General features: G+C 45.2%; 1 protein-coding gene across 2 annotated transcripts in view; it reads left to right on the top strand.

The window, feature by feature from the left end:
• TMC5 (transmembrane channel like 5) overlaps positions 1-27,007 on the top strand; it is a 571,516-nt gene that overhangs the window by 115,697 nt on the left and 428,812 nt on the right. For both annotated transcript variants that reach the window (XM_078665241.1, XM_078665242.1), the window contains exon 2: positions 25,892-26,052. In XM_078665241.1, the coding sequence (XP_078521367.1) occupies positions 25,979-26,052 (74 nt within the window). In that variant the 5' untranslated portion in view covers positions 25,892-25,978. The remainder of the gene's footprint in view (positions 1-25,891; positions 26,053-27,007) is intronic.

Raw genomic sequence — 27,007 nt, 5'->3', positions numbered from 1 at the left:
TGTTTGCATATCCATTATGCTACGCATTATCAATAGAATGAAAGGCAATGTTGTTTCAAAGACTTTTTGTTAAGGTGGGAACAATTCAGTAGACTACATAAGAAACCATAGCTAAAGACTAATTTGTTGGTTGAAACGTCTACTTTAAATAAGCACCTTACTTTGAAATAATATAAAAAGTAGACTTTCTATACCAACACGAGCAGCTTTGGGTTTGTGTTTGCTGCAACAGCACATATACAAAATTGGAACTTGGGACTTAAGTTAACGATGAGCCCCGTCCCCTTCCTTTCTCAACCCATAAAAGCGCACAGCATCAGCTGATTCACAGAGCCCCCACACCGAGTAACAAGCAGGAAAGAAAGAAAAAAAATAGTCCCAGACATGAAAAGATTTGCACCAAAGTGGAATGATATCAGTGGTTATGTACTGCTCCGTTGGGAGAAACAATGACAACTGTAAGGGACAAAGAGGAAAGACCAACCACTTGCAAGCAAGCCTATTTTAAGGACAAACTAAGTAACAAATAAAATTTGCAACGGGTGGGCTGTAAGTCCACATAGTGAGTACAGCATGTCTCGAAGAGACAGCGCATGCGCTGCCTAGGCTCGACTTAAAAAGAAAGAGTCATGAGGTGGAATCAGGACTAAAACAGCATTGGTATTTGGCAATACCAACAATCTGCAGCCTCGGTGGCAGACTTCTTGGGAGCCATTTGGCACCCATCCATTTAGCATTTATCTTTTTGCAAATTAAGCACTAGGTGTCCTTGTGTACACAGAACTCTGTGTATGAACTGTACAGTGAGGTACAGTGAGCCTCTAGGGTTTAATTATAAACAGTAGTATCAATCAATCAAGAAATACTTTATTCGGTTCGAAATTTCAAAACCATAAAAGTACAAAACACACATAAACAATGGTCCAAAAAGCACAATATATCATTAAAAAAGATTACAATTATCAATCAGAATAAAAACATTACAAAGTTTTAAAAGACTAGATTCAATTTTACAGTAAGCATGATTGTTGTTGGTAGGTATTCTACACCCAATTAATCTTTTTACCCAGTCTGACTGCGATAGTTAGAAATTTGGCCACATTATAGATTTGCCAGATATCATTTAGCATCTGAAGGTATAATAACGCAGGTTTGACCTGCCTAAACCCTCTCCCTTTTAACAGGGGAATAATAAATTTTTCCCTAATAGATTTAAAGTGGATACAAAAGAACAGGTAGTGGGCAGTGTCCATAATTGAATGTCCATCACAAGTACATAAATTCAATTCCGAGTCCCTGGTCCAACCAGGACGGCCAGAAATTAACAAGTGAACTTTGTTCAGGCGGAACTTGGTGAGAAGGTACCTATGGTTTGGGTTGTTTACAACCTTCAAATAAAGCTCCGGATCATGGTCTGAGGAAACAATCAGTTGATGCGACCTAACCGAAGGTTTAATCAACTCCCTGTTTTCCCTGTCCATTCCACTGTACAACAAAAAAGTGTTCTTTGTCCACTTCAAGTCTGCCTTCACAAGGGCAGAGGGGTTATGGAACAATTCAGGCCTTCCTAGCTTAACACACAACTGCTCAACATAATTCAGCCAGGGGATCTTGTTCCAGTAATCTAGTTTAAGGCAGTCCTTCAGGATTTCATGATTGACTTCAAGCTCAGGGTTGAGCCACACAGATATCCATTTCAGGAGGGGAGCCATGGCGACCCGATCCTCCCAAAAATCCACCCCACATTCCTGATGTACAATAAAGCTTGCCGTAGATTTTGGTAAGGAAAGAATGGATTTTAAAAAGTTATCTTCGATCACTTGAAGAAGTTTAACAGGCCTAAAACCCCACAGGTCTGCGCCATACATAACAATAGCTATGCATTTGGCAGCGTACACTTTTAAAACGGCCTCTATAGGCTTCACCCCGATTTTACGTGAAAAGCCGAGAACTGCAGCTATGGATCGTGTTAAGACCTTTTTTTTCTCCAGCATTTGGGGAAGCCATGTAGAGCGATCGTCAAACACTACACCCAGATAAGGGAATCTGGGAACTCTAGATAATTTGTGACCATTACAGTGTAAGGTCATGGCTTGTTTTTTTGCCTTTATATTAGGCCCTACTACCATTACATGGGATTTACCAAAATTGATGCTTAAGTCCAGCTTTAACATAAAATTATAAAAGGAATTCAACAGACTTTGCAGACCTACTGCGGTTCTAGCTATAAGAGCAGCGTCGTCTGCATACAATAATGCGGGCAATGTATATTTCCCTGCCCTGGGTATATCTATGCATGCTGTGCCCAGTATTCCGCCCAGATTGTTGATATATAAAGTGAATAACAGGGGGGCAAGGATACAGCCCTGCCTAACACCGTTGGTAAAATGGATTTTCCCTGTGCAGTTCCCTTTTCTGTCATAACGGACAGTGGCGGTAAGGTCTTTATGGAGGTCTGCTAGGAAGTACACAATATTTGGATCAATGCCTATGCTGAGAAGCTGACCCCACAACTTGGATCTGTTGACTCGGTCAAAGGCCGAGGACAGATCCATGAAGGCAATGTACAGGGATCCAGGCTTAGCTATGGTGTATTTTCCTATCAACAGTTGTAAGTTTAGACTCTGATCGATGGTGCTCCTTCCCTTTCTAAAACCATACTGAAGGGGTGAGAGAATGTTAGTCTCACCCAGCCAATCAGTAAGTTTACTGAGAACCACTCTCCCTATGACCTTAACCGCAGAGTCTATTAGGGATATGGGGCGGTAGTTTCCCGGCTCCCCCCTGTCTCCTTTTTTGAAAATGGGGACAATTACTGATTGGGACCATGAAGCTGGGATACCTATTCATGAAGCTGGGATACCTATTCAGTAGTATCATGTTATGGATAAAAACTGGAAAACCTTGTGTCTGTATCATAAATAATTATTGGAACAAAGTAAATCAGCATTATGCATACTAAAACAATATAAATAACTGCAAAGCAGCAGCCTAATGAAGATATGAAACAATAATACAAATGGGTTTCTGTATTATGCCAGCAAAAAGAAATCAAGTACATGCAAATTCAAAAAAGCAGAGTTCCACTTTATAAAAAAGTTATCATGCATATGGCAAGTGAGTTAACGTGAAATGAGGATGTAAAGTTAGTCAGCGTGTGAAAAAAAGTTCTATTTACACATTAATTCAATAATACTTTAGGTTAGTATAATGGTCTGGTGTAGGTTCCAAAAAGATAGAAAGAACATGAGAGCTCCCTACTTATAGGAGAAGTGGTCTGAGAAAGGACCATGTTTTAAACCTGTCTTTAGATGTAAATTATGTGTTGATCAACTTGCTGTTGTTATGAAATAATTGGCAGTCTGCTTTCTTCTTTCCACTTGCTGGATATTTCCTCTTGTTGTGTTTTTTATGGGATTTTTATGCAAAAGTTCACGAAAATACTTACAATTTTCGTACATCCCTATACTGAAAGCATGTTTTACACTTTTTAATAAGTTGCTTTAAAGAACCGAAAAAAACATTAAAGAATTCTGCTGCTGGGACGGGGCCAGGGAGAAGAATACTTGATTTATTTCCGGATATGGTCTGAGATCCTGTATGAGTTCAGTGCAGAATATGTACCCAGGCGGTTTGGTCCTGGTTCCACAGATCCTGAGGCTTTTTACAATAATCGCTGGTGGTTAAACGGTGTTTACGGGCTGCAGGGCCATTTACACCACTTCTGTAATGTAATCTTCACTAACTCAGGCTCCGAATTCGTGGAGTTCTAATTTGAGGGGTGTATCAGTTTCAAGGCCATTCAGCCAGTGCCCACTGAAAGGCTTCATAAATAATAGATCATTCTTTTGTCAGACTATGTGCAGAAGTATGATGAGATTACTTTTCCTAGGTTACAAAGGCGCATCTAGGGTTCCTGTGTTCAGCTCGCAAAACAACAGTATTTAAGCTTTTTATTCATGTAATTTGTGAAGAGTTCACATTTCGCATGGTTAAAGTTCTGCTGTTGACAAAAATATATTGTTGCTACCCTGGGCTACGGATGAACAGTGGGCTTGTCTTATATAAGAATCATTATCTAAAAAGTAACAGTTTTGTTCAAGAGGCTTAGCCCTATCCCAGAGGAGCTGAAGGTTGCTCTGACGTCAGACATGCATAGTATCTTTTTCTCAAAAAGGGGAGGAGATAGAGTGGAAAACACCAGCGACTGCACAGATTGGTTGAGGTGCAATCATGACGTCACTTCCTTTCACCTATGGTGTTCAGGATAACCTCTCATGATGGAACATAGGATAGAAATAAGCCACCGAGATGTTGCACTTCTCTCTTGCAGAACTTTGTTTTTAAACCTTCACAGGAATCACAGTTTGAATCTCTCTTACATAAGTAGGGTAAAAATACATTTGTTGCTATTTTGTGGCTGAATTCCTTCTTGTAATTCTTCGATCCTGTCGTCCTTTGCATCTATTCTCTGAATTAATTCTCTATTTGTATAGGATAGCCTAGGAAGGCTCAGTGGGCTACCAAAAGGCTTGGGCCTAGTGCCCACTTATTCCTAGAGAGGAGTATTTAATCTTTCATCAAGAGATGACTTATTGCAACAGCAGGGTTTACTATATTCAAAGAGAGGTACATTTGCTTTTCTCAGAATTGTAGTTAAGGCAAGGTCAAGGGTGAGAAAGTTGCTAAAGATGTTTTGTTCATGAAATCAGCATTACATTGATCACTACTTGTAGGTAGAGGATATTAAATTGGAGTCTCAGTCCCAGACGTACTAAAGCATTTCGCATTCACAAATTGTTTGAGGCACAGAATCGGGCCGTTTTTGACTGCAAAAATGTATTTCGGTATGTGCAAAACTCAAATTGTGATTCAGTAACATGTTACTAATTCACAATTTTGATTTATGACCTAATAAAAGATTGGTATATTGAAGGGGCATTTTAGGGTGCTCATTTCAAATACCAAATCAGAATGGAATGTAGTAATGTTTTGCAACTTAAATCCTGTGGCAAAACTTTAATATTTTACTGACTACAAACATGTAGTTGTATCCCCTTCGCAAACAGGACTTGTGTATATTGACAAATCATTTTTTAAGAATAGTTAGTGGACCAATGGACGACTGCCTACTCTTAAATTTTTTTTAACTCAGCCCGTTTTTTTTTAAAGGAAAACTAGTTGCATTTAAAAAATGCTTTATTTAAAAATAATCCGGCTTGGCTGTGTTTCATAGTGGGTTGCATTTTGTGACCGACCTCGTTGATATTCTTCAAGTAGAATGAATTGCGACCCACAGTGAATCGATATTTGGCAAACCGATCTATTAGGCTATAGGTGGGATTACAAAATAGAACTCTGGTCCCAAAAATACTGGTTGCAAAGTGTGACCAGCATTTTGCAACCAGGGATTCGTACATGCGGCCGTCAGTTACTTGCCACTTATTTTGAAATCTCTGACATCTATCCTGGACTCTGATGTTGACAAAAAATATGTGATCCTGGCCAAATCTCTTTATCTTTGGCTACAATGAACTATAAATATGCACCATTACATCTGTGTTTCAGCTTAAACCCCACATACCCTTCTGTTCACCACATTCAGCTAGGTGCCAAATCATTAGTGACTGAGGCTATTATAGGTCCCCTATGGTTAGTAAATCCGTGCTCCGTAAAAAACACCTTTCACCACCACATTATGAAATCAGATTTGAGGACAGCAGCGGCTCGCACAGGAAAATGCTGTGGGGCGGTGAGGTGGGCGGGGTCAGGGCGGGTGGCAGTCGAAGCCGACATACGACAGCAATCTGAAAACTAACTAAATTAATAAATAAAATCACTTAGCTTGAGTTCGCTGCATCGCAGTCTTTAGCGATGCGGTGAGCACAAGGTAAGTTCTTTTATTTATTAGTTGCATTCTTGCTATGTGTTTATGTGTTGTGTTTTTAAGTTGTGTTTCTGTGTTGTTATTTTGTGTTATTGTTGAGCATTTTGTTGGGGTGGTGATGTGTTCTGTTGTTTTCTTTGATGTTGCTTTTTTCTGTTGCATTTTGTATGTGTTTATGTGTTGTGCTTTGGTTGGTATGTTGTGTCTTGATTGTTTTGGTGTGTTGTGATTTTGTGTAATGTTCCCATGTTGAGCTACATAAATACTTTTATTGTCTTGAACAAATGCGGATACATTTCCAGTCAAAAGCTGCTCTTTCCTTTACAGTTCCAGCCACGAATACCTATGCACAACTGTCTAAGTTAGCAACATACTGGTAAGCCAGCTCTTCAAATATTTAAGATACTTGTCAACACAAGACTGTGGTCGAAACCATACCTTAAATTAGACTTTTGATTTGGACTGTAAATTTGGCCTTCTGAATTTACTGTTACTGGCCAGTACGGTAACACTAGTGTTGGAAAAACTGCCTCATTTTGAATTTTACCCTACTGTTCCACTCAGACATTGTGCGATACTTGGGGAATCGGATTTACTGCATTTGATTCCTCATTCTTGGACACTTTTTTGCATATTCAAAGCAGCCGAAGTCCCCAGGAAAACGGTCCGGGCCCAGGAATTTGCAGCTTTGCTGTAATCTCGATGACCCCAGTACCACATTTTTTTGTTATGGTGCTGCTTGTCAGTCTATCGAAGGCTGCTTTGACTAATTCGACTTGACAAAAATGTTGTTTTGCCATATCAGGGAAAAGTCTTTGACTCTTTCTGATGACTGGTGTTTCAGAGATACTTGTTTTCCCATTCCATTTGTCACTGAGAAAAATAATCTCATACCCTCAATTTTCCTCTGTCGCCTCTCCCATTTCATGGCCAGTGCGGTGAGTCCCCTTTTCAAAGTATATAACAAAACCTTTGTTTAGTTCACAAGTTTCTTTCTAAGGACTGTCGTTGCTAAATGTTTTGAGTCTATTGATTGCTGTACCTTTCTCCCCCCTCTATCCCTTAACACACTCCTCCGAGACTCCTTCCTGAAAATCCTTTCCGTTCCTTCCGCCGCTTCTCCTGACCTGTCCACCTGGGAGATATATAAAAATGCCCCTGAAAAAGTCTTCTCATTAAAGTTTGAATGAATCTTCCAATTCCCTAAAAGAAATATTTTTCGTTCTAGTTTCCTTTCCATTTATTTTGATTCTCTACCCTGAATTCAAATCCGGGTCATTGTTTTCCCTAAGTCATAATTTGTTTGACTAGTGCTTAATTTATAGATGAATAATTGACAGTACCTAAAGTTTTGCTAAAAAAGCCCACGGATGGAGCTATCAAAGGTGAGAGTGCTGAATACCAAAGCAGCGTAGTCTTGATTCCACCTGATGCCACTTTCATCCACCAACAGACACTCCCTGTCTCTTTATTTCATTCTTGTAGGTTCCATTTCATTCCTGTTTTCTCCCTTTGCAACTGTTTTCCCGACTTTCTTTACCCCCTTCTTTTCCCCTTTTGTGTCTTTCTCTTTCTTTCTCTGAATCAAAGGTTTAATGAGGAAAAATAATTGCTGGGTTCGAAAACGAGTGACAGTGGGCACCACCTGCAACCACCTGCTCAATTTAAACACTTACTAATTGACTACATGACAGCTTGCCAATTAAGTAATTTGTCAGTTCGGCTTTTAATCCGCATTTTTTTGCCCAATTTCGTACTCAAGAAATTGGAGATTGATTAGGCTAAGGTCGATCCTAAGTAGATCTGCTCTTGCTGAATGAGGGCCTCATTATAAATGGTATGGTAGCTCTGCCCCTATTTCCCCAGAGCTAGGTGGGTATCTATCACTATGCAGGGCTGGCAGAATTACTGCGGGTTTCTGAGGTGGACCCTGAACCTCTCCTTGGAAATGAGGAATATCCAACAGAACTGGAAATTCCTAACCCTATTCCAAAGTTTATTAATTTCCCCCCAGTGTTTCCCCCACACATTGGGGCTGCTTTCCGCTTAGTGCAGCTGTTGAAACTCTGAGAGCTACCGAACCTGTTGGAGTTACCAGATTCCTCATAATGAGGCTCTGTGTGATATGCTGACAGGGGAAAAATGGTTCAGAAAGCTGCTGACTGCACTACACACTTGTAAATTTGAGGTCCATGCATGTAAAATGCTCATTTCATGTCAACTCAATGTGTACCTTGACAGACCTCCCCCTTTGCTACTTTTCTGATTCTTGATATTTTAAACCCAGGTGACTCTGTTTTGATATAGGTCCTACGATTGCTCAAAACATTTTGTGCCCCATTAAAGTAGAAATTCTGTTGGCGGTGTATTAGTACGCCACCAACATTAATGCTCCTTCGTGAGGTGGTGCATACAGAATCCTTATGGTGGTGCAAAAGTGTTTACAGGTGAAAAATAAATAATCCTAGCAATCCGCTGGACAGCACCATCTGTTTTAAGATAAACACCAACTGTGCCACAATACCTCAGCCGGAAACCAGATTACTTCAAAACAAATTGGAAAATGCTTCAGTGACTGCATAATCATTCCCCCTGGTATATTATTTCTGCCAAGCAGTGAATTAACACTAACTAATAACGGATAACAGCTAGTGGTAAAAACACTTTGAAATAACTATAAGAGACCAAACATGTTGTGGCAGAGAATCTACATGGAAGCGGCAGGTTAGAAAAATAAAATAATTACACACATCTTGCAGTCTTGGGCAGTATGCTTCTTAAACAAATGTTACAGGCGAATGATATGCAGAACTCATGCTTTTTGCACCAAATTCTGCATCCCTCGGGATCTGACAGGCATTTTGTTCATCAGTAAATTTCGACAAATTAGACTGGCTGACATTTGCCTGGGGAAAAATGTGCGGGATGCGGTAATTGCTGCAAAACTGAGAAATCTGATGCCTGTACAAGCAGACATTTGTGGAAGGAGCAGAATTGACTCGAGAAGTGGAAATGAAGGCCTGAGACTGTGATGTCATTAGTAGGTATTACGAGAGCAACAGCAACTCAACCCACGAAGGCACTATCAAGCTGCCAATGCATCCTTTATGGATTACATAGATAAACAACAGAAGCCCATTCCCAATAAGGTGTCATCCCTGGAGCAGCAGCGAGCATCCATTGTATATCTAGTCAAAATATAAGCAGCGAGGAGTCCAGCTAGGGCTAGTAGGACGCAATCAAGATATATGGGCTTTGATGGCCACGCTGGAGAAGTGCTGGGCAGGTTTTCAAGGGTGGTCTGTAATGGGGTAATAGAAGTGAGAGACTTCTATCTGTGGAAGCAATGTATTCAGCTTTCTTAAACGGATAGGCCACGTATTCACACATGCGTTTACAACGCATGCCTTTACAACGCGGGCAATACAAAGAACGTGCCATTGCCATGTGTTCTATTACAACGCAAGTTTTTACTACAACTTGCTTGAGGGAAGTGCTGGAGTTTGGAATAGTATATTTTACCATTCCAACTCCAGTCTGTGCAAGAGTAGGGAAGGTGTTGGATTTAAAATCCAACAATGAGTTCCCTAAAGCAAGTGGTTGTAGTGACTTGCGTTGTAAAGGAACACGTGGTAAAGACGTGTTTGTTGTAGTGCCTGGGTTGTAATGGCACTGCGTTGTTCTGACAACGTTTTAAACGCTGTTTCCCTACATAAACAGAAGGTAGGGGTGAGGGAGATGGGCAGGGCCGGACTGAGAACAGCAAGCAGCCCTTTCTGATTGCTGCCCCATGGGCCCTGAGGGAGGGAGGCTGAGGGTGCTAGAAACACGCACTGCTCCTGCTTTTCTTACAGGGGGCCGATATTGCAGCACTGCTGCAAAATCGGCCCCCAGTGACAAAATTCACCCCCATGGCTAGAAAACTGGCCCCCAACGATCTGACCCAACTGGGAAACACCCGGTGCCCGCTACGGCCAGTCCGTACTTGGAGATGGATCAAGGAAGGAATGCAGGAGAGTGAAATGCGTAAGGTAAGGGTGCTAGCCCTAGGCCATTATAAGCCCTAACAGACCACAAGAAGGAAGATACTACTAGAACACACCCATAACCTTCCTCCCTTCACCTGGAACCCTGAGCAGGATGCCCTGAGAGAAGAAATTAAGAAGGGACGGAGAAGAAATGCACCTTCAAGATGGTGCCTTGTTGGAGAAAGATCCAAATGTGGGCGGGGGAGTATCAACAGGAAGGCTAGCAGGGTGAGTGGGTAAGGTCGTCCTTGACTGGACCTAAGGTCCCAGGAGGGTACCCTGCCTAGCTTGTGGTGAAACCCTGTATGGAACAGAACAGCACATGCGCTATTCCAGTACAAGCTCTCCCTTTAGGGACTAACCTCCCTCATTCCATCCTACATTGCTACCGCCTACTCTCCACCACATGCCCCTTGGCTCTCTCTCTTTTCCATTGACTCTGAAGCTCCCTACTTCGTCCATCGCCCCCCCCATACTGTCTAACTCACCAGACGCCTTCTTTGGTCACCCATAATGCACTAGCACGCTTGTAGACAACATAATGTGGGTGCTAACATGATAGGAATTTCCCTTGAATCTCAGGCATGAAAAATACATTGCACAGCTATTCCTGGTGTGTGCCTACATTCACAAACATGTAGGTAATAACCTTACAGAAGCGCAAGCAATCTTTGAATATTGCCTCGCCTTTTATAAAAAATAAAAAAAAGACTGTGGGGATATGTACAATGAAGTGGTAGAGTGTGTTGTTAGCCTTCTGGGCTTAACTACACGCTCTGCCACATCGGAAATGCAAAGCTGCACCATATTTACAAGAATGTAGTGCAGCCTTGTGTTTCCCCCTGCGATGGCGCTAAGTTCAACAACTTAACGCCAACGCAGGCCCCCTTGCACCAGAGTGCAAGGGTGTCTATGTGCAGAGCAGAATTGGTTATGTGTAGGAAGGTGTCCCTTCCTGCACATAAACAATCCTAAAATGCAATTTTGTAACTTTCATGCAGCACACTTGAAAGTTACAAAATGGCATTTTTTCCAAAAGGTTTGTTTACGTAGAGGAAGGGACACCTTCTTCTACATAAACAAACCATGGCATTTTGCTTTTTCCATGTGTGCTACACAAGGCAGCACACATGGAAAAATCAAAAACGAGGAGAAATAGTGCATTTCTCCTCGTTTCGCCAACTTAAGACCTTTTCACGCTGCCTCCTATGTACACCACCCTTGTACATAGGGGGCAGCGCTAAATACAATGGGTGTTGCGATGGAACGCCCACCGCAACGCCCACTGCACATCCCTTTCACGCTAAACTTAGCGTGGAAGGGTGCCTTATGTACAAGGCAGCGTTAAGCCTTGTTAAGTGGCTTAACGCTGCCTTGTACATAAGGCAAAATGATTCAGAAAAGGGGGTGGTGATGAACAGAGTGCCTGAATTAAGCAGACCACTCTTACCCAGTCCAAAGATCAGGGCTTGATCCATCACTGTTTTTTAGCTCACTGCACCATCCCAGCTCAGAACTTGGCTATATGCAAATTAGTCTGTTCCTGTCCCAGTGCATGATGGGAACAGGGCAAACCAAACTACCAAGCCAATTCTTATACTGGGAAGGAAACAAGCCACCGGGGACCGGTTTCTGGCATTTCAGCCTCGTCGGCCCGGCTTGCTTGAATCCTGATGGTGCAATGAGCAAGGGACTCACATCTGAGTATACCCTTCCACGCTTATGGTGGACAAAATGATTCAGAAAAGGGGGTGGTGATGAACAGAGTGCCTGAATTAAGCAGACCACTCTTACCCAGTCAACAGATCAGGGCTTGATCCATCACCGTTTTTTAGCTCACTGCACCATCCCAGCTCAGAACTTGGCTATATGCAAATTAGTCTGTTCCTGTCCCAGTGCATGATTGCATATAGCCAGGTTCTGTGCTGGGATGGGGCAGTGAGCTAAATAACGGTGATGGATCAAGCCCTGATCTTTTGACTGGTCTGCTTAATTCAGACACTCTGTTCATCACCACCCCCTTTTCTGAATTGTACATAAGGCAAGGCCCCTATCGCACGGGAACGTCACAAAAAGTGATGTTCACATGGCGATAGGGGCTTGTACATATGCCCCTCATTCCCAGTCTCTAATTAGGGGTAACAGTAGTAAGCCAGTAATGATCAACCGCCTGTTTCCTTGTGCCTCCAAAAGAAATAATATTTACGGTGCCTTTTTTATAGACAATAAAGAAGTTTCGAGTTCACAAAATATACATCTTGTGTCTCCTAGGCATGCACGGTAAAACACACACACGCACATTGAGAGAACGCAATTCATTTCTATTAACTTACACATAATTAGTTTTTCACAACTTTTTAATTTACTTACCCTGGGTAGTTCATGCCAGAATTCTATTATTAACAAGCTACCCTTTCCACTTGTAGCCTTTGGGGTAGGAACTAATAATGCACTGGCCTCACACACTCAAGGGAAGGGACTTGGTGCCACTTACTCAATGCCCAAGTAACATTTAAACAGCTGTTATCCCCTTCTGTAAATCCTTCTGTAAACTGATGTAGAGGATACGACAAGCTCTTCTTTACCACCTTTTATTTTTGCTTGGTGTATTGAATGAGTGGCTTCTATTATCAGAAGAAGTGACATGTTTCAGGGAGTAACCATTAATGAAGTAGAGTAGAGCATGGTATTTTATTATTCACGGAAGAAATGCAGTGGTTTGTTTTGTAATGATGTGAATGATTTACCCTCTATCTTCTCTGTCTGCAAATCCATCTGTTCAGATTTCTGGTTTATATAAAGGAGTACTATCAATCCTCAAAATATACCAACACTGTTTGGGATTAACCGCTCTAGAATTTCTGAAGAGCATTTGAGTATAACATGTATATATCCGGGGTTATGTTATCTGTCTCTTAAAAAGTAATTCTGATTAAACATTGCTGAAAGGACCAATCAATAGGCTACTCAATATTTTTTTAGTTTGGAAGGCTAAGCATATCACCTCATCATGAACCTAAATATTATTAAAATGGAACTTCGACTAAGGCTCTTTTTCTCTTATTGTTTTATGTGAAATTGCAAAAGTCTGGGTTGAGAATGTAAGAAAGAAGTTAAAAGTTTTGTTTTCTGAACTTTCACATTACCCACAGCACTTGCATAAGCACTTATTAAATTGGGAGGTATCGGTTTGCCAAATATGGAGGTTTGCCGGCCATACTAAAAACCTGTCCTCATCTTTATTAGGAAAATGTTCAAGAGGAAAGGAGAACCAAGACGATTGCTGAAGTAATTTTTGGGCGTGGTGGAGCTATCTCAGTTGTATTTCTTTCCACTGTATCCATAGGTAACCCTAGTGGGATGAATGGTTCACTGCATTAACTATTTTGGGTCTTTCGGGCATGTTTTTTTAATCCAATGCCGAATTTGAGTCAGTGGCTGCAGATGGGGCCCACTGGCACTCATTTTGAAGACCAGCACTTCGTATTCCTCATCAGGCTACTTTGACAAAGTGGAAGAAAGAGAAAAACACACAAGGGGGAAAGAAGGAGGAAGTGAAAGCCTGGAAGCCCGTGGCAAGGGTAGAGAGGAGGAAGCTGGGTGAGACAAAGGGGCAGGGAGTGCCTGTTTGCGAATTAAAGAGGCACAAGATACAATCAAGGCTAACAGTCTTCGTATGCGGCACACTGACGTTCAATAGCCCTGGCTGCGGGCTGCTTAGCAAACAAACCTTGGTGCTTGACAGAACTTCTTTAACAAAGTAAGCAATCAACATTTTCTAGCGCAATGTTAGAAAAGTCTTTTAATTTGATTGCTCAGCTAGTTGGGAAGGGGTTCATTTAGAGGTGTGGCGCCGCGGCCAGGGCGACTGACGCTGGAATCTGGGGATCACGGTTCGATCCCCGGCTCCGGCGGCAGGTTAGCCCAGCACCATGTGACTCTGGGCAATAGCTTGATTAATCTTCCCGACGGCCCCCAGCACCTAGAGACCCATCCAAATGTGGATTATTATTTAGGAATATGTTTCACCTAAAAGTGATTTTAACTGCACTTTGATAAACTGATCAAGAGAAGGCATTTTGTTCTGATAATAACCCCTGCACTCTGCCCCACTCCCACATGTATGCCACATACCCGCATACTGTATTCCTCATCATGACAAAAAAGGCCAATGTACATGCTTGTCTTGTGGTGGTAATTTGTTGGCCGCAGTTTATTCGGCATACAAAGAAATATGTATATACTTTGCATATTCTGAATGTTATGTCATAACGAACTTCCTAGGTGAAGCCCCGTGAAGATAGGAGCTTACCTGGGGGGGAGCAGTGATTATATGCCCCCCCCCCACTTGTCATCCAGCCAGGTAGGCCCCTTTCCCATTGGGGGGGTTCGTATCTTGCTTTGGCCCCCATTGGCTGGGGGTGCTGGCACCCCTCTGGCAGCCGCCGCGGGGGGCCCAGTGTTTTCTTGGTTCTTTGTCGCTTTTGCGCGCCACAAACCGGCCCCAACTAGTTTTGTCCGGGGGGCACGGCGCTAGTTAAGGCGCCGGCTCTCGAGCCCCCTTTGGGGGCAGCCTCTGCAATATTCAGCTTTGTGCCTCTAGGCAGATAATAGGGAACAAGAGAAGGTCCATAAAGCGCAATCTAATGATTATTAATGGTATGAATATTTGATCTACAAAATGAAAAACTCTGTAAGAAAGGGGATCCATTTCTAAGTTATGAAATCGATGAGAACCTTTAGGAAGGCGTTTAAATAACCCAAACAAATAAAACAATAATAGTGTACCCTCCATTTTCTATAAAAATCCATTCGAGGATAGTGTTTAGTTAACTCATGAGCAGTTGACCAGAAATATCCCGGTAAGTCTGATGTTTGTCTGATGTGTCCTATAGATACTGTGATGGACTTGTATTCTATACCGTTGATTGAAAATTACATAGGTATTCAGAGAAGATATTTGAGTTAAGGAGTGTGATGTTAATCACACTGCAAACCTAACAATTGTTCCTGCTTTGTATGGGTGACCATTTAGGTGCAGAGAAGGGTCTTTATTCATAAGGTATGCATTTCAGCCAAAAAAAGCTAATTTTAGCTCACTGGACCATCAATAACATTTCACAGGAGGCCGACTGAGGCGTAGCTATGAGTGGTGCAGCCAGTGCAGTGGTACCCTGGCCCAGATGTGGGCCCAGCCTGCCCTGTAGCTGCTTCAGTTAGATGAGAGGTCACCTGCTCCGAATGGTTTATTTACAGAGCCTTCCAGCGGCATGGCACGATGTTTACAGTCGGTGGTGGACGGTGGAGTGGGGTGGAGGGGTTAGGTAGGAGAGGGTAAGGGAGACATGGAGAGGCGAGAGGAAAGGAATGAAAAAAGAAAAGGGTCAAATATGGAACAACAGAAAGGAGAAAAAAAGTAACAGCCATGAGGAGGAGAAAAGGACAAATAAATATTATGACGAAAAGAATGAAACATGTTCAGCAATAAGGATCTAAGGGAAAGAACAGGTGGCAGGACATGCGAGGTAGAGAGAGAGAAGCAAAGACAAGATACAGATGAGGGAAAGGGAGGATGGAGATGCGAGAGCAAGCAGATTTAGAGGATGCATGAGGGGAAAAGAGTGGGACGCATATAGAGGAAAGAGGGTATGGGAGACTTGGGGGGGGGAAGAGAGTTTAAAGGAAGTGAGGAGAGAAAATGTGAGCGAGAGAACGGAGATATGGCCATGCAAGAGACAGGAGGGAAAGAGAGACAGGGGAATAAGAAGTGAGGGGAGAGCATGGAAGGAGGACAGAGGGGAGAGAGAAATGAAAATAGGGAGCGGGAAAGACTGCTAGAATGAGGAACTGTAGCTACCATTAGTGTAGGAGGTGCAGTGACACTTGGGTCCAGATTGCATGAAGGGATCAATGAAGCTTAATTATGTCTGTGGTTTATTACCAACCTGGAGCACATGGGGCCCACTGTCCTACCCTGCAATAGGGCCCACGGCCTTCAATGTCACATATATCTAGAGACATATGGGATAAAAGGGGTTTGAATTTGATAATGTAAGCAACAGGGAAGAGAAGCAAACTTGTAAATGGGCACCCCATTAGAATTTTAGGAAGGGGTGCAGAGCAAAGGGTCATGCCCTAGGACTGTGTCATTGGTGTGTACAACAAGCATTGGCAAAGCCAATAAGTTTTGCCTATGCAAAATCTATTGGCTTTGTACATTTTTTTAATAATTTGAACAGCAGTTGAGCTTCTTTGCCACATGGCTTAAAGTAAAAAAAAAGAACTATGATGCAGCCAGCATTGACTGCGTCACAGGAATCTTTTTTTTGTTGTGATTGTACGCGGGCGTAGTTTGCAGGGGATGTGTTCCATATAGCAGGGCAACAGGAGTAAGCTCCGCCCATCATTTTATTAAGAAACAAGACAGCCCTCTTTGTCATACTGCTTAGGCGATAGTTTTACGAAAGACCGCAGACACATACACTCGTGCACGTTCAAAAGTAATTAAAAAATAATACCTCCAGTTCAGTGAAAGGACACAGGCCAAAGGAAGCTGTACTTGGTCCAAGCTCCACAGCATGGACGAAGAATCCAAAGAGTAGGAGAAAGTCTTTGGCCAAGAGGAGCTGCGGACTAATATTAATCAAGGAAACGAGATCCACGTGGGAGCCAGCAAATAGTAAGTAAAGTAATGTCAGAGGTGTGGAAGTCAGCCAATGGTAAGTTGAGGTAAGTAATGGATGGACTCTAAGCCCCTTTTAATATATATATTTTTAAATACAATAGATTTTGCAAGCAGTGTGCAAGCACTGTGCAAACGAAACCTAAAAATGTCTGATACAAGCGTGCACATTTGGAGGATATTGAAGCCGTTTGCAATGTATGTTGTTGCTTAATTGGCCGACATAAATTTGCGGCTTTCTTGTTTTCTATCTTTCTTGAAATGTATAGGTGTATATGGTATTCCTACCGCCAGAAGGCAGCACAGTGCTACACAGAACCAAACAAAAAAATAGGATTAGCTGAGGTTACAGTGTCGTATATATTTTGTGTATATGTTTGCTTTGGCATTCATGTAATGCAAACCTACCTAGGGAGCAACCAAGTGCTATACATTATGGGGTTGTTGGTCGACGATGTAAGTGGATACTTTACCTCTTTGAAGTACACAGTTGCATTTCATATATTTATATTTGGAGATTAGCAAGAATATGTGATTTGCCCAGAATCGCACGAGTTATGGTGAGGTCCCAACTGGCCGTACTGGGAATTGGGTGTTTCCCCGGTAGGCTGGAAAGGTGGGGGCTGGTTTCGCAGTGGTCGGGGCCTGTTTTATTACTGAGAGAGCGCTTTGCAGCAGTGATGCAATATCGGACCCCAGTAATAAAAGAAGCAAGAAAGAGTTTCCAGCCTCTGGGGCTAGTCCGTGCTTCACCAGGGGCTGGTCTGAGAAAATTGTCAGGGCTGCTTTGGGTTCTCAGTCCGGCCCTGTGTCGCAATCTTATGATAATAGGCAAATCATCTAATATTCACATGTAATATTCACAACACTAAGTTGTGTTAATGCTGTTAATACAGTCTGTTTTTTCAACTTTGGCAAAATCAGTACGAGTACATTTTTAAAAGTGTAATTAAAAACGCTTAAAACCATAGACTAGAGCATCCGAGATAAATGCAAACACAAAAACTGCAGGTCCTAGAATAGTATTGTGAAGATACACTTGTGCCAGCTCATGCTCGCTCACACATTCACAAGGAAATGATCATGTAACGCTCAAAACACTGCAAGTATGATGTCGCGCAAAGCTGGTCACAGCCACAGGTGCCACATTCGCTCCCACACTGATATGTGCCTCAGCGCTAAAGATTATTCAGTGGCAATCACATACAAGGGCCCTCACTCCCACCTCTGATGGGGCAGTTATCAGAGACCAACTGTACTGGAGCATTTCATAGTGCTTAGTTTGAGCCAGTGGTTGCCAGTGGGGCTCGGTACGGCCTGCACAATTTATTTTATTTATGCTTTTTTATGTAGCGCGTACTTTACCCGAAGGTGTCAGAGTGCTTTACAATAGAACCAGTTATATTACATAAGGACCTCAGAGTACATGAATTAGATAAAAGATATGAAACAGATAAACTCTAATCTCAAAAAGAGTGGTAGTAAGTGACAATACATATGTCTACTACAGTTACTCGTGGTTAGAGTTACAGATATACACGTTGAAAATTCACTCAAGATTGCATATTAGGAAACGTTGAAGCGACTAGGTTTGGACAAATGTATGTTACATATTTATAGAGCCTGATCTTCTTGAGGTTGCTGGAGTAGTTGCGGTGCTCGTCCAGCGAGGCCTACAAGGTTCTAGTGCTCTCATGGGTGGTGTTCTTCGGCCTGGAGGGATCCTCAAACTGGTACTGGCCATAGTAGTAGAAGGCCGGGTGGTGGTGGGCGAAGGTGGCGTGCTGGACCCTGGGACTTTTCTTGAGCTCGGACTGGGCACTTAGCTGTGGGAAGAGGGGTAGCTCGGCGCTGTAGGGCATAAAGGCTCCATAGCAGGTGACTGACCGCAGAGTCTGGTCTATGACTAGACCCTTCTAACTTTTAAAAACTTTTTTGCACCAGAGGGCCTTGCTGGGTACCGCAATTCAAGCCACTGGGACCAGGCAGGCTGTGCGGTTAAAAAAGTCGCGCTAAGCGCGATTAGCGCCAGAACCTAACGCCTGCTCAGACCATGACTTAACCTGTATATCCAAAGGGAGGTGGATATTCAGGTTAAGTCCCCATTAGCGTTAATGCCTGAATATCGCTGGATTTCCAGCGATATTCACGCATTGAGCCGCTATTGCCGGATATTTTATCGCATTAGAGATAAACATTGCTAATAGCATGTTATCTCTGCGATAATATCCGGCGATAGACAGCGATCAAAAAAATGCGCTACGCGCATTTAGCGATGAATATCGCTATTTGGGACCACCATAAACAATGGTCTACATATCGCTAACTTTTTTTCTGAGAGATATCCCCTTCCTGCTCATCCAGAGTCTCTCTCTTTAAATATTAATTTCTGAGCACAAGTTCCTATGCAACCTCATTAATTTACCCCAGAGTACCCCCATGTGTCCTGTTTTCTATGATCTAGGAATGAGGCCAATCAAATCTATTGCTAGTTTGTGTCCGGTATTATACTGGAGGCGCCTGTGGACAATTCCTGAATTAAGAACATATGCCACAGGCCTTATGGATATTATCAAGTGTGATTCCTTTCATAAAATCAAATGGTTATCTGGTATTAGGGGTATTCTTGGAGAATTAGGAATGCAGGTGTTATGGGAGGATCCTCCTAATGCTAGTTTTCCATCTAAGAAGGTTTTCAAGGACAAATACTGGGAGATGGTAGCATCCAAAACTTTTAGGACAAGTTCCCCACTTTCGCTCACAGGGATTTTTCTAGATTTTAAAGATGTGATTGGCCTAGAAGCATATTGGGACGACATAACCAAGCCACTTGATAGAAAGCTCTATTTTCAGCTTAGAATTGGAAGTTTGGCAATTAGAGCATTTACATCGAGGTGGTCCCAAGGCGGAACGGCCTCTTGTCCCTGTTGTCCAGCCTCCATGGAATCAGTTACTCATATGTTATTTGGGTGTCCAGCATACTCTGCCCCGCGCAGGGCATTGCTGTTGTAGTGTTGCACCAAGTGGGCGCAACCACTAAGGCCCACACCTAGTATTGCCATGATGTTCTTTCCTCCCCTCAGGCGTATGTTTAATGGTTCAGCCCGACGTAGATACGGAGGGCACGTTCGAGAGCTAATAAAGAGCCCAGGGCCCTGGGCGTGGCAGGCAGTGTACTGACCACCAAAGTAACAAAGTGTGGTCTCTGATTTGTTAGCCCGTAGGCCTGACCAGAACACGACACTGGCGACGAAGGTGGTCTCGCCACCCCATCGCGTGCCACACTCCGCCCCTCCACACCGAGCAAGCCGGCTCCTGTGGCCCCTGCAGTGTGCCCCGCTCTGCGTGCTCGCGCACCCCGCCGGCGGAGTGTCCCCGGCCGCCCCGCCACCAGCCTCGTCAAGCGGCGGCCCAGCCGCGCCGCTCCAACACCCTGCCTCGAAGACTCACCGCTGTTTCCTGGCACTCTAGGCGGGTGGCTCCAATCGTAAGAGGCCTGACTGCGAGCGGCCCCACCGCCTACAACCAGCGGAATCGGCCTCGCGGCCTCAGGTGCGTCCCCACCGCCTCAGTGCCCCAGCCGCGCTCCTGCACACGCCTGCTCCCGGCCCCAGCTTCGCGCCAGCCCGCAGGGCCTGCCGCGCACCTCCGGCGTGAATTTCCTCACGCATCCCGCATGCACCGGTGCCGCCCCTGCCGTTTCCCACCCATCTCGCGTGCGGAGGCCCTGCTATTTCCCACGCATCTCGCGTGCAACGCTGCCGGAACCCTCCACTGCTGCCTGAAGTCGCCTGAAAGCGCTCCCAGCGTGCTCCTGGACTCTGCTGACAAGCCCCCCGCCCTCCCCGATGGCCATGGCCTCCGTGCCACCGCTAGAGCCCTTTGCGGTTACGGGCACGCCTCCGTCCCAAGCTGCTCGGTGGAGAAAATGGGTGGAACGCCTGGAGAACTACTTTGTGGCAGCGGACATCGCAGTCGAGCGGCGGCGAGCAATGCTCTTACACCTAGGAGGGGAAGCCATACACGACATCTCGAAGGACGTGGTGGAAGGAGGCCCGCCCCGGAACTACACCACGCTACGCGACGCCATAACGGAATATTTCGAACCATTCGCCAGTGCGGATTACGAAAGATTCCTACTCCGCCAGGCCCGACAGCTCCCAGAAGAGTCGGTAGACGTATTCTATGCGAGACTTAAGAAGCTGGCCAGCACATGCACCCTCCCGGACGCAGATGACGAGATTCGCGCCCAATTCATACAAGGCTGTGCGTCCTCAAAGCTGCGAGTAAGGGTCCTAGAAACCGACAACATGCCCATGCGCGACATCCTAGCGTTAGGGCGATCTAAGGAACTATCAAAAGCCAGAGCCGCGCATATGGAACCAAAACCCGCAGTCGCAGTCAAAGTCGAACCAGTGTGCGCCATCAAAACCGTTGCCACCGACACTCGCACGAAGCAAACCCGGCGAGGAAGACAAGGCCCACTTCCTTCATCCCACGACCGCGCCTGCGTATGGTGTGGAGGAGTGACACCCCACAACGGAGCATGCCCGGCACAAGGAAAGATCTGCAGCGCCTGTGGGAAGGCCAACCATTTTGCCAGCGTGTGCCTATCAACTCAGAGGAAAAAGCCCAGTGGCCCGCCCCGGAGAGTGAGACAGATAGAACCGCTGCCAAACACCTCCACCAGCAGCGACATGGACGACGACGAAGCAGACGCAGCCTCCGTCCACGTGGTACGAATGCTCAACACCCTAGCAGCCACGCCATCCACAGAACCTATGTGCACAGTAAACGTACAAGATCAAGCGGTGGCGGCCCTAATTGACACAGGGGCTACGATCAACCTAATGGCGGCTAGCGTATATCGGACATTAGACACTCCACCAGTGCTCCACCCCACGAGAGTGCAGGTAAACGCCTACGGCACCAGTCGGCCCCTACGTCTGTGCGGGGTCTTCCGAACGGCGTTGTCACACGACTCCAATCAACTACTCACCAAAGTCTACGTGTCTCAGGAGGGATCTGGATTCCTGCTTGGGTGCAGAACCACCCAAGACCTGGGACTAATACACTTCGCCCTCACAGTCCAGGCCCACAGCCTCGACCACCTAGTGCTCCAACACACATCGCTGTTCGAAGGGATTGGCTGTTTGAGAGGCCCCGCCATCCACCTCCACATAGATCACTCGGTCGCCCCAGTGGCCCTACGGCACCGACGCATCGCGTTCCACCTACGACCCAAAGTGGAAGCCGAACTGCGAGTGCTCGAAAGAGCCGGGATCATCGAAAGGGTAAGCGGGCCCACCCCATGGGTATCGCCCATCGTCGTAGCCAAGAAACCGAAGCAACCGGAAGCCGTGCGAATCTGCGTGGACAAGCGCATCCCGAATCTCGCAATCAAGAGGGAGCGCCATCTGACGCCAACAATAGACGACATCATCGGAGAGTTATCAGGCTCAAAGTGGTTTTCGAAGATGGACCTGAGGTCAGGATACCACCAAATCCCACTACACCGGATTCACGCCCGATAACGACTTTCTCCACTCATGCCGGCCTATGGAGATACACCAGACTCAATTTTGGGATATCAAGCGCAGCCGAGGTGTTTCAGAACATCATTCAGAACGTCCTCCAAGGGCTAGATGGCGTGCTAAATATGAGCGACGATATTTTGGTCCATGCAGCGACCCTGGAAGAACACATCCGACGCCTCCAAGCCGTCTTCGCCAGGCTACAAGAGCGGGGTCTAACCCTCCACAGGGAAAAGTGCGAGTTCTTACGAAAAGACATCAGTTTCTTTGGATACAGATTCTCCGACCAGGGTGTAGGTCCAGACCCTGACAAGGTCAAAGACATCCATGAGGCTCCTGCCCCGACCTCAGTCACCGCCGTCCGCAGTTTTCTTGGGATGGTCACTTACTGCGGCCGCTTCATAAAAGACCTATCAGACCTCACCGGCCCCCTCCGTAACCTCACGAAAGCCACAGCCACCTGGGAGTGGGGGCCCGAACAACAAGAAGCCTTCCAGAAAACTAAAGCGGCACTCTCGGCAGACACGACCCTGGCCTACTTCGACCCTCGTAACGAATCACAGCTCGTAGTGGATGCCAGCCCAACTGGCCTAGAAGCCGTCCTGACTCAACTGCAACCATGCGGAGAATGGGCTCCCGTCGCGTACGCGAGCAGAACCCTAACAGCGACAGAGCAACGATACTCGCAGATTGAGAGGGAGGCCATTGCCATCTTGTGGGGGTGCCGGCATTTCCACATCTGCTTATACGGGCACCCGTTTGTGGTGATCACAGACCACAAACCCCTCGTCCCACTGTTCCAAGGGTCGTCTTCACGACCTCCCCCTCGCATCGAGAAGTGGGTGCTCCAGCTCCAGGAATTCCAGTTTACGGTGGAGTATCGGCCAGGCACCAGAAACCCGGCCGACTACCTGTCGAGGCATGCCCGCACGGTCACTGAAGTAGAAGCAGCAGAAGCCGACGCCACGGAAGAATACGTCAGAATGATCGTAGAGCGGTCGAGACCTCTGCCGATTTCCCTAGAAGATGTGACACAAGCCACCAAGGACGACGACTGCCTACAAATCGCCATCCAGGCTATCCAATCAGGAAACTGGAAACCACTCCAGAGCCCAGCGTCATTCCGCACCCTGGAGGCCCAGGCGACGCTAAGAGCACTCCACCAAGTTCGTAGCGAGTTGTCTATCTCCCCGGAAGGATGTCTTTTGAGAGGCCCCGGCCTGGTGCTGCCCGACAGTCTCACACAGCAAGCAGTCCTTTTGGCCCATGGAGCACACCAGGGCATAGTAAAATCAAAAAATTGCATCCGGAGCAAACTCTGGTTCCCGGGACTTGACAAGAAAGTGGAAGAAGTCATCCAACGATGTCCTGTGTGCCTAGCAACGGGGCTGCCTAACCCCCCAGCGCCTGTGATCACAGAGGAAGGACCGACAGCTCTGTGGGTGCGCGCTAGCGCAGATTTTGGTAGTCTCCCTGGAGGGAAATACATGTTTGTGGTAGTTGATGACTTCTCAAGGTACCCCGAAATTGAGATCCTGCCCTCCACTGCAGCCTCTGAAGTGATCCCTAAGCTGGAAAAGATCATCGCAACCCATGGCCTCATGGGAGAACTACGCACCGACAATGGACCCCCCTTCAACGGCTGTGAACTAGCTGAGTACCTACAATCACACCGCATCAAACACCGGAAGATAACCCCAAGGTGGCCTCAGGCCAATGGAGAGGTCGAGAGACTGATGAGAACTCTAAATAAGACTATCCAGATTGCAATGACAGATGGCCAGAACCTAGAACTAGCCCTCTTCCAATTTTTAAGAGAATACCGACTGACACCTCACTGCACCACAGGGATTCCTCCAAGCCGCTTATGTTTCAATAGGGCAGTCGTGGACAGTCTCCCACACCATCCCACGTGGGCGTTAGCTCCAACTCCATACAACCGGTCCATGGAACAGCGAACGAAATCCAACAGGGAAGCGTCACGAAGGAGAAGAGCAGTGGACAGCCCCATTCAAGTTGGCGACCGCGTGCTGGTGAAAGATCGCCATCCCGGAGGGAAGTTCTGCCTCCCTTTCGAGTTAGACCCATGGACTGTCACCAACGTCAATGGCACCATGATCACGGCGATGAAAGGGAGAGAGAAAGTCACCAGGAATGTGTCGTTCTTTAAAAGAATCTCGAATGAAGAAGATGATGGGTTTCCCGACTCTGCAGAGCAATACACAAGACCGATCCAAGGCCCACGAGAAACAGAGGAAGAGGACGCTCCCGACGGAGAGGAAGTCCCAGAAACAAACTCAGCTACGCCAGCCCAGAGCGGGCAAGAGTCGCAGGTGGCCCAAAACCACCCAGTAACTGCTGAGGCCAAAAGCTCTGATGAACTGGCTCCAATCCCGTCAGGCGAGCGCAGCCAGAGCAAGTACAATCTGCGCCCCTGTCCAAAGCCATCCCAGAAATACCATGACTTTGTGGCCCGCTGCAGACGTTGAGAGAGTTCGAGCTGCAACCCAGCCGTTGCAAAAGTAAGACTGTTCCTTTTTGCATTTGCAATTCTCAGAGACTATGATCGGAAGTGTTGATATGTGATGTTATGTTTATTCTGTTTTTCACTTCCGGGTAAAGGAGGAATGTAGTGTTGCACCAAGTGGGTGCAACCACTAAGGCCCACACCTAGTATTGCCATGATGTTCTTTCCTCCCCTCAGGCGTATGTTTAATGGTTCAGCCCGACGTAGATACGGAGGGCACGTTCGAGAGCTAATAAAGAGCCCAGGGCCCTGGGCGTGGCAGGCAGTGTACTGACCACCAAAGTAACGAAGTGTGGTCTCTGATTTGTTAGCCCGTAGGCCTGACCAGAACACGACAGCTGCGACCTATGTGTAAGCTACTAGGCACCAGGAGTGGAATGGTAGCAGTCAGAATTATTTGTACGAGTACCAATCCCTTTCTTTACATATCAGTGGCAAAGTTTCTAGGGTGGTCTTGGACACTAAGTAGTAAAATAATTAGTGGTTGACCTAGAAAGACTTGGCATTTATATTCTGTTTTTGTATTGTATTTATCATGAAATTATCGCATCTGTAATTTTAAACCATGTAATTTTTATTGAATAATATTATGGATTTTTATATAATGTAGGGTTGAATTTTTTTATGACAGAATGTATGCATTGTGCTTTTATGACAATTGTCGAATAAAGCTTGCATGAATTGAATATTAATTTTTTGAAAACAGCTGAACGGATTTAACCAAATTTCGAAAAACACGCTTTCTAACCTAATTTTGTGGCAAATTTAGTGTCATTCCATTCAGCCCTTTTTTTCTGTATCTGTGAGGAAACTTCCCGAATGGAACTATTCGAGGCACTTTCTAGAGTAAGATTGCCATCTGCTGGAGAAGTGTAATTCTAACAATTCAGTAGGAATTACTCAGTGATGGACTTGCATATTATTATCGAAAAAACTTTCCCAGTTGCATTCTTGTCTTCTTTGATGTTTACTCCTCCTGTTTTTCATCCACCACTACTTTGCTGTTCCATACATCAAACACAAAGCAACTAAAATAATACCTCTGATTAGGTAGTACCTTGACTCCTCAATAGTCATTGTATTTTTTGACCCTTCTTTCGAACGATGAATAATCCCATCTTTTTATTAAATGTTATTTCATGTTATTACCATTTGTAAAGCCTATGTCTATCATTTGCATTTTTTTTGTAAATGCGTGAAAATACTAATTCGTTTTTTTATTTACATTTTCAGATTGAGAGGTCAACATTGGAAGCTTCTGAACTGAAGCTGTTTTTAAATTAAAGTTAACTCCACCAATCCGAAGAGTTTGCATCAATCATGTCGTATAATTATGACGAAGGTTTTGATAACTCCGCCTACCATTACTCTGAGACTCTTGAGGTAGACCGAAGGTAAGCGACAATACGCCCTTTCAGTTAACAAATGCATTTCGTTACATCATTTAAAAAAAAAAAATAATAATTGTATTTATAAGATTCGAATACATCCTGACTTTTTATCATATCAACGTGCAACAGAAAGCAAGGCTCTGAAGGAGAAACAAGTATTGAGGAACATATATCTCAGTCTTAAATCAGGATTGCTCTATACATACATTAGCAACTCTACCTTTTGAATAGTCTACATTCTAAAACGTCACGGGTTGTATCTACAAGCTCCTTCCAGCTTATTTGGTGCATATATTATGTTCATAGCAAACCCTGAAAGTTTTTTATTCACATGCTTTCGTCCGGGATCATACTCAACAGATAGCACAGCAGAAAGGAGCCTAAAGAGAAAGTAAAGTTTCCCTTCTGTGGTGTCGGGCCTCAGGCCCACATGATTGCAGTAACTCATACAGACACCCAGTGATGTGGACCAGTAAACTGTCCACGAGCACTTGCACCTGGGCCCTTTTATTGGCGGGGCCACGTCACTCGTGACACCCTTGATGGATGAGTGGGGGTGTAAGTGTGTCCAGCCCTCAAGGGAGTGGCTGCAAAATACTAAAGCCTGCAAACACTAGAACGTGTCCTGCAGGACACTCCATTTCTCCCCAACTTTATTGAAGAACAACAACAAACTTTAGTTCAACCTGCGGGGACAATCAAACAGTTAACTGAACACCACAGGGTCCATCAGCCTTACGAGTCAGGTGGCGTGAAGACGTCCGACATGGGCTGGTGACTCCGTCTGCTGCAGGAACATCTCGGCGGGCACTCTTAGCTTAACCTGAGGCGTTCAGGACACGACCGCTGGCTTGGAGACGTCCGCTGCATACTGTCAGTTCACTGATGATGACATGTCTTACAGTCTTACATGGCTCCTCTTTGCTGACGTCGGGGATGGTCTGTGGTGAGTTCTAAC

This window comes from Lissotriton helveticus, chromosome 10 (assembly GCF_964261635.1).
Source record: "Lissotriton helveticus chromosome 10, aLisHel1.1, whole genome shotgun sequence".
Classification (NCBI taxonomy): domain Eukaryota; kingdom Metazoa; phylum Chordata; class Amphibia; order Caudata; family Salamandridae; genus Lissotriton; species Lissotriton helveticus.
Note: the sequence above shows the minus strand (reverse complement) of the source record. Positions and strands in the feature narration are given on the sequence as shown.